The sequence below is a fragment of the Apium graveolens genome, unplaced genomic scaffold (genome assembly GCF_009905375.1).
Source record: "Apium graveolens cultivar Ventura unplaced genomic scaffold, ASM990537v1 ctg1935, whole genome shotgun sequence".
In the NCBI taxonomy this organism is placed as follows: domain Eukaryota; kingdom Viridiplantae; phylum Streptophyta; class Magnoliopsida; order Apiales; family Apiaceae; genus Apium; species Apium graveolens.
In genome coordinates this window covers 87,788-101,070 of record NW_027417457.1, presented here as the reverse complement: position 1 = coordinate 101,070, position 13,283 = coordinate 87,788, and the positions used below count along the sequence as shown (strand labels likewise).

Sequence of the window (13,283 nt, the reverse complement as noted above, 5' to 3'; positions counted from 1 at the left end):
AGATTTCATGGAAAATGAATGACTACAGTAGGTCAGTGGTGGACCATGGTAAGGCAGCAATGATTCTGCGAGTATTGAGCTGATTACAACCGTGAGAGTTGTATTGGAATGGGTGTTGAGATTGAGTACCACTAATCGGGTCGTGGTAGTGTATAAGTTATCATTGATAGACTAATTAAGTAGAGTATCTACCTATTGTATATTTATTCTTTCTTATCAATAGAGAGTCGTATTATTATACGAGGAAGGTTGCGGTGCAAGCATAGAACTCTAGTAACGATGATGTCTAGAATGAGATCCCAGGTTCGATTTTCGAAATCGAGGGAGTTTCAAAGGTGATTGTGTATAAGCTCGAGGAAGAGCATGGGTCCATAGAATGATGGACGGAATAGCAAATATTTAGGCATGTGAAATACGATGCTATAATACTTGATGTTGATATAAATACTCATATGTTTCGTTCTCCTATGACAAACCTCTATAGTTCAGAGGTAGGTTCCAAGCCAGATATTTTGTGGCAGTATATTTTTTTTCATATATACAATTCTCTTCAATTCGTTCTTTTCTCTTCTTTTCATTTCATGTAAGCTGAGAAGAACAACCCTTCCAGAAAGGGGAGGTATTGTCGAATGACTATCTATCTGTGTGATAGAAGCCTAGTAGGATACCATCTATTATTTAATTGCTTGTCAAGTACTAAAGGCTGGCCACCTTCTGTACTAACTATGCGATATAATAAGTGTTCATGATCATAGTGATCTCTCAACAAATTCCTTTACTTCTATATGAAGGATTAAGCTTTCGAAAATAGAAATAGCTGAAAAAGGAGTAATAAAGTTTTGGTGGTATTCGGAATGGAAACACATTCGTGATACTAAGGTTGACGTGGTTATTAAAAGGTTATAGAACGCTAACGAGCGAAAGGTATAACCAGTATAATATTAGGAACGGAAGGTAATAGCGATTACGAACTGGAAAAGAATGGGTATTGAGAAGCAAAAGCTCTAATGCTAAAAGCTATAATGAGAGTCTGTGCAATAGACTTGAAAGAATTTGGAATGATCACTTAACGCGGATTAAGTTATCTTACGACAATAGATCATATGTCATTATCGAGATGTCGCCTTATGAGATCCTTGAGGGAAGACAATGTCGATCTCCCTTATGTTAGGATGAAGATGTAGAGCGCAAGATGCTCGGACCCGCAGTAGTCCAAAGGACCAAGGATATGATAAATCTAATCAGAGGATGGCTGGTAGTAGCCCAAGATGGGAACACGAAGTATGTTGATTTAACACGAAAGGAAAAGGAATGGGAAATAGGGGACCTAGTAATGTTATAGGTATCCCTTGGGAAAAGGGTTGATGAGATTCGGAAAGAAAGGAAAGCTAAGTCCACGAATTGTTGGACCCTTGGATATATTAAGACGTATTGGGAGGATGGCATATGAGCTAGCCCTAACCCCGAACATGTAGCAGGTCGTAACATGTTCCACGTATCAATGTTAAGGAAGTGTAATTCAGATGCCAGATAAATAGAGGCATATGAGCGCATAGACATGCAACCCGACGTAACCTATATGAAGTGACCAGGAAGGGTTATAGAGTGAAAAGGAACAAGTGCTTAGGAGAAGGATTATCAAACTAGGCAGAGTTTGGTGGTAGGACCACAATGTGGGAAAATTTACTTGAGAGTTAGAAAGTGCAATGCAAAGAGGGTATCCCTATTCATTTTCTATCTGATTCCGGGACGGAATCCTTTTAAGGAGGGGAGACTGTAATAACCCCAATTTTTGGAAATTTTTGAAACCCTTATGAATAGTGTTTTTGCTGAATGAGAAAACTTTTCATGTCACACTATGTAGGGGTTCTGATATGGATATTCTGAGATTTTATTAGTACTCTATATGGTATATAAGTGTATGTAAAGATCGTCAGAATCCAATTCTGAACACTTTGATTTTTTCCCGGAAATCCACTAGATACGGAGAGAATTGAGTATAAGGTAACAGGATGAAAAGGATTTAAATTAAAGGATTATAATAGAGGATCATAAAAAGGAATATAATGTATTGAGAAAGGTTAAGGGAACCTAAGTAATAAGATCCCGGGTATGATCCTTCAAACGATAAACGAAAACGAAAGTTAAGCGAACCGTATAACAGATCAGCGGTCATTAAGCAAACAATTAGGAAGTTAATCAAAAGGATAAGAGAGGATGGTGTCATCCAACCAATAGAAAGAGGACAAAGGAGGGGTGATGACATCATAAAGTGATGCAAGCATGACATAAGAGGGAAGGAAATGTGGTAGAATATTAACCACACAAAATCAAGGGTAAATGGGTAATTGACCTAAAACAAAACAAAAACCTAACAACCAAGCAAAACAAATCACAAAACACCAAACCCTCCATTTCTTCATGAAGCTCTCGGCTTCTTTCTTAAGAAATGGGAAGTCCAAGCTCCTCCACTTGCTATTTTACAAGGTAATTATCCTAGCTTCTCCTAGTTAAGTTACATACTTCCTATAAGTTTAAGCTTCTAATTCCAAGCCAATCTTTTTCTAGAAATCAAGGAAGAAGATGGTGAATAGTACTTTCTTGAAATTAATTTTTGTGTTCTTGATTTCTTTGAAAGAACAAGCTTTTAGGAGGTTAGATTAAGGCTTCCATGGGCATTCCAAGGATCTTTCATGGATTAAAAGCTTCAAGGAAGGTATAACTCTTCATGATCTTAGTTTTAAGTTCGTTGTTTAGATTTCCTAATGTTGAGATGATGGGTTAGTGTAATGGGTTTGTAATCATGTTTAAAGCTTGTTATGAGTAGTTTAGTTGGTGAGAGGCATGATTATTGTGTGTTTAGAGATGGGTTGATTTTGTGATATTTTTGGAGTTGGAAATCTTGGTTATTAGTTAATGAACCTAAGTAAAGCTTTTAGTTCATGTGGGGAATAAGTATAAATTGTTAATGTGGATTTGTTGGGGCTGTTATGATGTGGTTTGGATGGATGTTGGTTGTATGATTGATTTGAGGTTGAATTGTGATGGTTTTTGAATGGTTTAAATTTGGGAAATCGCGTAAACATAGCCGTCGTAACGTCCGATTTTCTTTAGACTGCTTTTGTGCATAACATTAGGACCCGAGAACCCCCTGCTAGATTTTGACCATTGCCATGTTTAGGTAGTTCATGTTACGAGCTTCGTTTTGATATGTAGTTCGTTTGATTCCGATGTACGGTTTAGGAGAAACGACCGTTTTAAGTAACGGCATTTCGCGAACGAAATATTTCCCCTCGCCTTACTTTGAAACATAGGTTAAAGACCAAAAAGGGTTAATTAATGTATGAAACAATTATGGTAAGAGTGTTAGGCAGTTGGTAAGACACTCACGAAGGAATCGCCTTAAAACTCATAATGGTTAATTTATTAAAAATGGTGGAGCCGAGGGTACTCGAGTGACTTAAGAAAATCAGTAAGCGCAAAACAAGCGTTAGAGTCTAAGTTAGTTAAAGTATAGATTTACAAGTGACTTTGGTTTAATTCCAACTTACTTGTTGTTATAGGTTACCAGACTCGTCCCGAGCCATTCGTAACCCCCAGTCGCTCAGGCAAGTTTTCTACCCGATGTACTGTTGTTGTGATGTAAATATATGTATATGCATTATCTTGTGATAGTGCATGATTGTTATTAGCAAATTTTGCGATATATTGGAGCATGCTGATATGGTATATATGCATGTTTGTTTCATAATCTGGTTATCTATCTGTTGATTTCAATGCTTATAGTTGCATAATACCTATGCTAGAAATAAGCAAGTAGTTGCGTATACCCTTAGTATAGGGGATAAAAAGGTGAACTTATTTCTAAACCGGGAGTCGATGTTCCCGAGTATATTATATATATATATATATATATTTATATTTATATATATATGGATATAGTTTTTAAAACTATTGATCGAATAACATTTATTCGATACCTTTATTTTACTTAATTGAATATTAATTTGAGTATTCATTCGAGGGCTTATGACTCAGTTTATTTTATTATTTGAATATTATTTGAATATTCATTCGAGGGCTTATGACTCAGTTTATATTATTATTGAATATTACTTGGATATTCATTTGAGGATGTATGACTCGTTTATTTTATGAATATTATTTATAGTATTCATTCGAGGTATTATGACTCCGCTTATTACTTAATAATATTCTTTATTGTATTAAAAAATAAGGTGTCGATAATCAAACTTATTTTTGATTATTCAAATAAAGATATTACTTTCGTATAAGTATATCTTTGATTATTTGCTATTCATTCAAGTATAAGTTTTCCAACTTCTACCTCAATTATTCTTATGGGAATATTATTTAAATAATAATATTCAGATATTTCTTTCATATCGGGACTGATTTATTTTAATAAATCAGTATTACTCCAAACATTCTTAAAAATGTTTTCGAGTCTTCAAAATGAATTTAAAAGGTAGAGCGGATCCCAAAACTTGTTTTCAAATTCAAGATCTTCCATTTTAAGGGGACTTGAATACTCGCTCAAAAATCTAAGGGATCCGGCTCTGTGGTGTATTTTATATTCACAACAAGGTTGCAGTTTTGGTAAATGAATTGATTACTTACCCAACGTTCGGGAAGTAAGTCCATCTATCGAGTCGGCATAAGCAACATGGGCTCAGTGGGCGTCCATGATAGTGTAAGTGGCTCAGTGGGAGTCCATCAAATGCATAAGTGGCTGAGTGGCAGTCCAGCATATTTTGTGACTTCATCGCATTAAAATATCAAACTTGGTTCATTTCTTTTGACCAAGACTTTCATGAGTACAATGAGAAGGCTCATATAATGTTAATCATTATACATATTATTTTGGTGGGCTTGCCGCTCACCCTTGCTTTCTTCTTTCATCACAACATCAGATAGACAAGATGAACAGGACCAAGCTCCCAATTCGCGAGCGGATAGGAAATATTCTGCAGTTTCCTATAGGCGTTGATGTCGCTATAGCTGAGGTAGGAACTACCAATAGGCTAGGCTTTCAACTTTTAATGTACCAGATTTATGTATATTTATGAATTGTAATAATGGCAAAGAAATGTAAATTTATTCAGAAAACCTTTTAAGGTGTATTGGTAGATAATTGTGGAATAAAATGACTTGTGGTTATTTTTGGATGTTCATCTCTGAGATTATAACGTGTGGTGTGTGTGTTTATTGTGGGGTCACAGTACAGAGTAGTTGAGTAATTATTAAGATTGGGTGTTATTAAGGGAAATGGAACTCGTGACAACCCGGATCCCCGACCCCGGATTTGGGGGTGTTACACAAGAGTCTTGCCTTTGTCATTCTTCACTTTCTTACAATCAGAAGATATGTGGCCTTTCTCACCACAGTTATAACATTTGACATTGGTATAATCTCCTCTGTCAGACTTTCCTCCTCTGCCCTCAGATCTTCTGAAATTCTTCTTATCAGAACTTGTGCCTTTCCTGGAAAACTTCTTCCCCTTCCTGAACTTCCTGTATGCAATCTTTGTGATCCCTTTCACCATAAGAGCACACAGCTTCATCATCTCCTCATCAGCATCAGTTTTAGGCAAGCTTTCAGATTCTGAGTCATCATCACTTTCAGAACTTGATGACTCAGTATCAGACTTTGTGAAAAGAGCTTTACCCTTGTCTTTCCTTGAGGTAGCTGCCTTAGGGAATTCTTCTTCAGCTTTAAGAGCAACTGTCCTTGACTTTCCTCCTTTTCTTTTGCTTCTTTGTTCCATCTCAAGTTCATGAGTCTTGAGCATTCCATAAATTTCATCAAGAGTTGTTTCATCAAGATTGTAGTTGTCTCGTATTATTGTAGCCTTCAAATCCTATTATTCAGGAAGAGCTAACAGGAATTTAAGGTTTGAATCTTCAAGATCATACTCCTTATCAACCAGTGACAGATCATTCAAGAGTTTGACAAATCTATCATATAAATCAGTCAATGACTCATTTGCCTTTGAGTCAAAGTGTTCATACTCTTGAGTGAGTATTGTCTTCCTGTTCTTCTTAATCGTATCAGTTCCCTGACACCTTATTTCCAGGGCATCCCATATCTCCTTTGCAGTCTTGCAGTTTATTACCCTGTTTGACATTACATTATCAATGGCACTATGCAGTAAGTGTCGTACCTTAGCATCCTTAGCAATTGATGTGATATCTTCAGCAGTATAATCACTCTTCTCCTTTAGTACCGTCTTTGCTGCTTCAATTGCGACTGCAACCGCGAGCTTGGTTGGTTTGTGAGGTCCTTCCTTGATTCTATCAAGATATTCTGGATCTGTTGCTTCCAGAAACATGGTCATCCTCACCTTCCATATGGGATATTCAGATGGTCTCAGTATGGAAACTCTGATGGTCTCATATCGACTTTGAATTTGTGTCTTTGGAGGTTCTTCAGTTTTGGTGGGCTTAGTTGGAGTTTCTGTGTCAGACATGATTGTGTTTGGATCTTAAACTGTTTGTACACTAACAGATTGGCTCTAATACCACTTGTTAGGTCACACACACACTGTAGAGGGGGTGAGTACAGTGTAAAGTACAATCAAATCGAACTTTAGTAACTCAAGTAACAGAAAACAAACTTTATTGAAACAATAAACTCTGTTACAGTATGGAACTGTTACCTCTCAGTGATGAATAAATATCACGAGAGCTGCTAGGGTTACAATGAATAATCTTCTCAAATATGTTAACACTTCTAGTATAAACCCTATGTCTGTGTTTATATACTACACAGTTACAAGATAATCGCTAATTGATATGGAATATAATTCTGCTTCCTAAAATATATCAATCAGATATCTTTTCTTTCAAGTATTCTATTCTTCATAGAATTTCTTCTTCATGCATATCTCTTCTTATGTTTGTCTCGATCTTCTTTCCTTTAATCAGCTGCAGTCCTTATCTGAACGTCCTTCAGTACTTAAGTTCTGATATCTATCTTCTGATGATTATCTCCTGATAATATAAGTACTGATATCCTTAAGTCCTGACTTCCAATAAGTACTGATTTATCCTGATTAAGTAAGATCTGAAAACTAAACATAAATCATATTAGCCATGACATTATCAAATATATCTAACAAAAGATATCAGATTGATATATTTTAGGAAGCAGAATTATATTCCATATCAATTAGCGATTATCTTGTAACTGTGTAGTATATATAAACACAGACATAGGGTTTACACTATAAGTGTTATCATATTCGAGAAGATTATTCATTGTAACCCTAGCAACTCTCGTGATATTTGTTCATCACTGAGAGGTAACAGTTCCATACTGTAACAGAATTTATTGTTTCAATAAAGTTTGTTTTCAGTTACTTGAGTTATAAAAGTTCGATTTGATTGTACTATACACTGTATTCACCCCCTCTACAGTGTGTGTGTGACCTAACATAGGTGTTGGGAACTTTATCATCAAGTGATGTATCGAGGTTATCACCTAAATGCTCGCATCCAAGGTCTGCCCACCAGCACGTTGTGCGCGGAGTCCTGATCCAGCACTTTGAAGTCTATCATTTGATGACAGCCAGAGCTCCTTCCCCAAGTGTGACTGGAAGCCTGACCGACCCCATAACTCTCACTGCTTCCCCAGTGAAGCCATAGACGTGTGCATCTTCAAAATACATGTCGCCATCTGGGAAACCCAATTTTTTATACGTGCTGTAATACAGGATGTTAGCAGAGCTCCCATTATCCAAGAAAAATCGATGCATGTTTATTGCCCCAATAAGCATAGTAATCATCAGCGCATCGTTATGGGGATGATGTACCCACCTAGACTCTTTTTCCCTAAATGTAATATTAGCAGACTCTACTTTGAATATTTTTATAGGTCTGTCTTCCAAGATGTGAATGTTGGTGAGCGGCGGGTGTCGTGCCTCTCTTGCATTCCTTTTCAACGCTCGATTTCTATCGCCAACAAACGGATGTCCTCCGAAGATCGCCCGAATACTTCCAGCCCTTTGGAACTTAACCTCCGCCGTCTTTTCGACATCCTCCGCAGGTCTTTCATCTTTGCCTTTATCATCGTTTCCTCTGCGTCGCTTCACCTTATCAATCCACTCACCAAATATCCGACCTTGATCAATTCTTCAATTTCATCTTTTAGGTGACGACACTCGTGGGTGTCGTGGCCGGTAGACTCATGGTAGTGACAATATTTTTTCTTGTCTCTACTCGGCCATGAGGTCAGACGGTCTGGTTTCTTAAAGATTATTTTATCCTTATTCACCTCGAAGATATTATCAATGAATGCTTCCAGCGGAGTGTAATTGCTTACCCTCCTTTTATAGTTCGACGGTGGACTCCATTCCCTCCGCGTGTTCACAGCATTCACCCTATTAGGGCTTCGGGCACTCCGACGGTAATCTGGACTCGCAGATCTATGTCTCCTCTTAGCTCGCCCCTTGAAGTTATGGGTATTATCATTTTTCTTTGTTTCGGCGAGTGATTGTTCAATTGCTTTGAAGGACTCCGCCAGCGCAAGTACATCAGCTAATGACACAGGGTCCTTTCCTTGTAAGTATTTCCAGAAATCCGTCCCCATGCGCAGACCAGCTATAAGGAGTATTTTCAGTGTCTCATCAGTCGCGCCTCTCACCAAGGTAGACTCTGCATTGAACCTTTTAAAGTATGAGGTCAAGCTTTCCCCCTCTTTCTGTTTCACGTTGGCTAGCGTGGTAACCGGTGGCGTGTACTTCACTACAGCCTGTAATTGAGTTAGAAACAAGGTTTCATCTGTTCCCAAGATGTGATCACCCCTGGACCAAGTTTTTGGAACCATTGTTGAGCACCTTCTCTGAAGGTGGCTGCCAGGAGACGGCATCGTGCCAAGTCAGGTACTTGATATATATCCATCTCAATGTTGAAACGCCCCAGGAATTCTACTGGGTCGGAGTATCCTACAGGCAGCTGCGCTTCCCTCACACAGCAGCAAAAGGGGATGGGGCTTATGCTGTCGTTGTTACCCTACCTCCTTCAAGATGGTTGAGCAACCTCTTAAGATCATTCACGTTGAACGTCCCTACCCCAGGAGTGGTTTGAACGTTAAGTTGTTGGGGTTGCTCTGCAACTAATTTTTGTTCCCCTTGGTTACCCCCCGGGTGTACTAATGGATCTTGTCGCCCCTCGCCCTGAGGCTGCGGCTGTGGTATGTTGCCATCTTGATTTCGAACATTCCCTCTTGCATGAGGTTCCCCCTGACCGTGCCTCAGTATCTCATCATTGTTTTGCAATCTTTCTTGAATTTGCACGCCGTCCCGGTCATAATGACGTGTTCTGGACCCATTGCCTGTAGCACTGTGGGAAGCTACAGGAACAATGACATGAGCTTCCCTTCCATGTTGGTATCCCATCCTTCCTCGTCCATTCCTTTGATAGCCTCGGCCATAATTCCCGAACCCTCCTCGCGAAGGGGCACGCTCGTGCTCGCGGTGCCACACCCTATCATCCCTAGGGTATGTAGGGGGCACACGTGTTGTATCACGGGGCCTCATTTCTCCAGCGTTTCCTTCCTTTTGCCATTTTACCAGCAGCATTCTCAAATCGTCGTCTTCCAACCTTATGCCAAGCCTTCTCTTTAAGGTTGAAAAATATCTTCTCTCCTCATCTTGATTCTGAATATTTTCCGCATGACGACGCTAGTCCATCGTACGCCCAGACCTATGTGGATGTGGTACAACCTGGTTTCCAAGAAGAGGCCTTTCTCTACCATCAGTGTCCTCATGGACAAGCTCCACAATAGGTTCTACTTCATCAGAATATTCCAAGCGTCGCGGAGTGATTCGCGGGCTTTCTCCGCTGGCCTGGGCATCTCCTTCCACTACGGGTGCCTTCCCCACGGCGTGACCGCGACGGGGAAAACAAAGACCTCTCCTTGTCCTGCAACGCTCCACCGTATTCAGCCTTGAGTGAAAACTGTTAAGAGTATCCCCCATACGGTACAACTGCTTCAAGATATCAACGTTGCTGATGAGAACCGGAGGTGTTCCTCCCACATCTGGAGATCTCGGTGGATCTGCCATGTTTCTGGGCACGTAGGGTTCATGGAGAGTGTAGCCTTTCTCGCCTTCCCCTTCAGATCTGCTATCACTTCCATCATAAGAACTTTCATCATGATTTTAAGACATCTTTTCCTCCCAAGGCAATGATCTTAATCAGCACCCCTTCTTCTAGCGTCAATTTGTTGACGGGAGAATTTGGTAACAACAAAGATTGAGGTTTCTCACCGGAATTAAGATCTATGACAGTGGTTCTTCGCCGGAAAATCAAGCGGTGTGTGGTGGTTTGTGGTTGTTTTAGACTGAGATTGATCAGAGTAAGTGGTGGCACCCTTATCAGCTCTCAACTTCTTACCCCTCTCAATGGGCCTACGTACCCTTTATATAGGGATCAAGCCTGACGTAGTTCTTGGGGAACAATAAATCTAATGGGCTTAGACTTCTTATTCCTAGGCCCGGTAGAAGCCCATCCAGAATCCATCTTCTGCTAGTTTTAGGAATGTCCAACTATGAGGCCCAACCGCGAAGGCCCAAGGCTCATCCATAATCGTAGGAATTTACGGATAATGCATCTCCCTGCGCAAGGATAACACTCCTCTACAGCTATCTCTCTTGATTTACGGACGCAGGTATAGCCACGGTTCATCCCAAATGCCGGACGCATCCATGTCCCCCGAATGAGGATAACCCACCAGATAATAGAACAGGTGATCCCAAGATCTTGGGTGCAAAGTGCAGGATGACTCCAAAGTTCTCCAACGAGGACACCCGTTGAATACAAGGACGGAGTTCCCAAAGCACACACCAAAGTTAACCCCGCATCCCCAACGAGGACACCCGTTGGATATAGGAGGAGGCCTTCAATCATCAGGCATACCCCTAGAGGCCTTCAAGTTTTTCACGGACATCCCCCTCCTTGACCGTCTCAATAAGGGAATTTTTAAAGAGTACCTGCAACAAATACATTAGTGAAAATAATCTCCACTTCTCCTTTACATGCATGCTTTGTCTTGAGGTCACCCTTGAGAATGTATTTACCACACATAGGACGCGTCATAGGATGTTGGGCGCGTCCTAACCTTAATAAAACATGTATCGTTCTTCCAGCAACTACCTCTCATAACATCCAATAGAAATAGGACGTGTCCTCGACCTCTAGGCGCGTGCTCCAACCTTCATTACCAAAAGGACCATATTTACTAAATACTTCCACCATGGTAGACGCGTCCACAATGTCTGGGCGCGTTCTGCCCTAATCATGTGCCTTCAAACTTTCTTATCATAAAACCATCCTTCATAAAACACCCCCTCAAAGTTGGGCGCGTCCTGTATGTCTTGACGCATCCTTACCTTCTACAATGCAATACCGAGTTTGACTGTAATTAGTCCGCGTTTGACCTACATTGATCCAATACCAAATTTTGGGTATAACAAAGGTCAAGCAAAGAAATAAACCATATTGAATTTAAGCAATATGCAATTATAAAGAGGGAATCAAAGATCGAAACAATAGTAAATTATGACATAAAAAGGTTACTTTTACTACCTTTTGACCGGAAACCAGCAACTTTTATCTATCCATAATCTCCCTAGCAAGCTTCATTCCTTGAGTTGCCTCAATGTGTGTACTATGCTCAAAGCAACTAACTTAAGTTACTAAATAAAGAAAAAAAGCAAAAAATTGTAGTAGAAATAAATAAAAAAAGCTCATGCATAGTTGTAGCATGACTCTAATCATGTTCGCAAATATGAAACTTAAGAAAATTGATTTTGTCATCCAATAACAATACTCTCCTATCTGCGCAGACTGTTGTGAGCTTGCTTCTTATATTAAAGAAATTAAAGTTTATAAATCTTACCCTTCCAGCTTCTCATCATATCAAATAGTATTTAATAAATTTTTGACTGATTTAAAGAAAACTTTGAATCAAATCATATACGCAGATAGAATTTGTAAGACTTCAAGTTAGCATACATCAAAGTTAATAAACTCACAAAAATGATCAGGACTACAGGATCCAGACCTAGCGTTTCCAGCCAACACCAAGAGTCAGGCTGGCATTGGCTCATTCAAATTTACCAGGAGGACTTAGATGGAAACTGCAGTGGACTTGATGAAGCCATTCAATATACAACTATGTACTTACAGTTTTGCAAAGGCACCTTAAAATTTATGATAAAGCCTTGACAATAGGAACGGAAGTAGATCATGAGGTCGAGTATGGAAGGTCTTGTACACTTTTAAATCAACCACAGTAATAGAAGTCTGACATGATTAAGAAGAAGATCGCAGATAATTTTCCTAGAAAGTAATTCTTTATGCAGAACCTCATTCAAGACCAAGCCTAATGGAGAAGGTGAGATCTTTTGGGAAACAAATATGAACTGAGTTATAAGTTTACTGAGTCTTGCGAGATATCATAGTCACAGAGAGGCTTGGTATAAGAAACTACTGTAATTTATATTTTGTAGTAAGTAATAGCTAGCGGTGGTATGTAATTGCAATTAGTTTTTGCAGAAACTTTGGGCCAGGGCCTCCGTTTAATGTGGTCAGGCTTTAGATGACTGCAAAAGTCCCAAAAAATTTATACTTCTTGTTTGTTAATTAAAATGTAATTCGAACCAAAGGAAACAATAAGTTAGAGAGGCAAGAAACTCAGAGTTGGAAAACATTGCACGTAAGCCATAACCTATAAAACATTAAGATTAAATTTAAATTTTTAGTAACACATTTTCTAAATTCAATACTAAGAAAGGCATTCACTTTAGCTAATTGAGCTCCTAACTTAATATCAAGGATACGAAAAAATGCTATAAAATAGATGCTTAATTTTAAAAAGTGTCTTGTAAATGTTCTGGACATGCTTCCAGGGCTTTCTGTAAGATTTAGGGGTAATTTGTTTTCATCTTAACTACTCTCAACCCTTCTTAATAGATTTTTCTTGGGGTTTAAGATTGTTTGAATTCCTTTTTATAGTACTTTAATGATTAGTAACTTTCTTTTCTCAATCGCTAAGACCGAGAAAGGCTGCTCACCGGTCAAGAAGCGGCTCTGGTCCAATATAAAAACTTTTGTTTCACTTTAATGGTCGGTAAAAATAAATAGTACTACCGGTAAACTAACACAACGAGGTATTTATATCACCGATAACAAAAATAAGGCAGAATCACCAATAACGAAAATAAGACACGAAGGTCTAAAAAAGAATATAATCAGAAA

At 39.0% G+C, this 13,283-nt stretch overlaps 1 protein-coding gene across 1 annotated transcript; it reads right to left on the bottom strand.

The window, feature by feature from the left end:
* Positions 1–7,576: 7,576 nt before the first annotated feature.
* Positions 7,577–8,889, bottom strand: LOC141700236 (uncharacterized). Its single transcript, XM_074504045.1, has 2 exons — positions 8,241–8,889; positions 7,577–8,142 (listed from the first exon to the last, which is right to left on the bottom strand). The coding sequence occupies exons 1-2, from the start codon at positions 8,887–8,889 to the stop codon at positions 7,577–7,579; spliced, it is 1,215 nt and encodes a 404-aa protein (XP_074360146.1).
* Between the last annotated feature and the right edge of the window lie 4,394 nt (positions 8,890–13,283).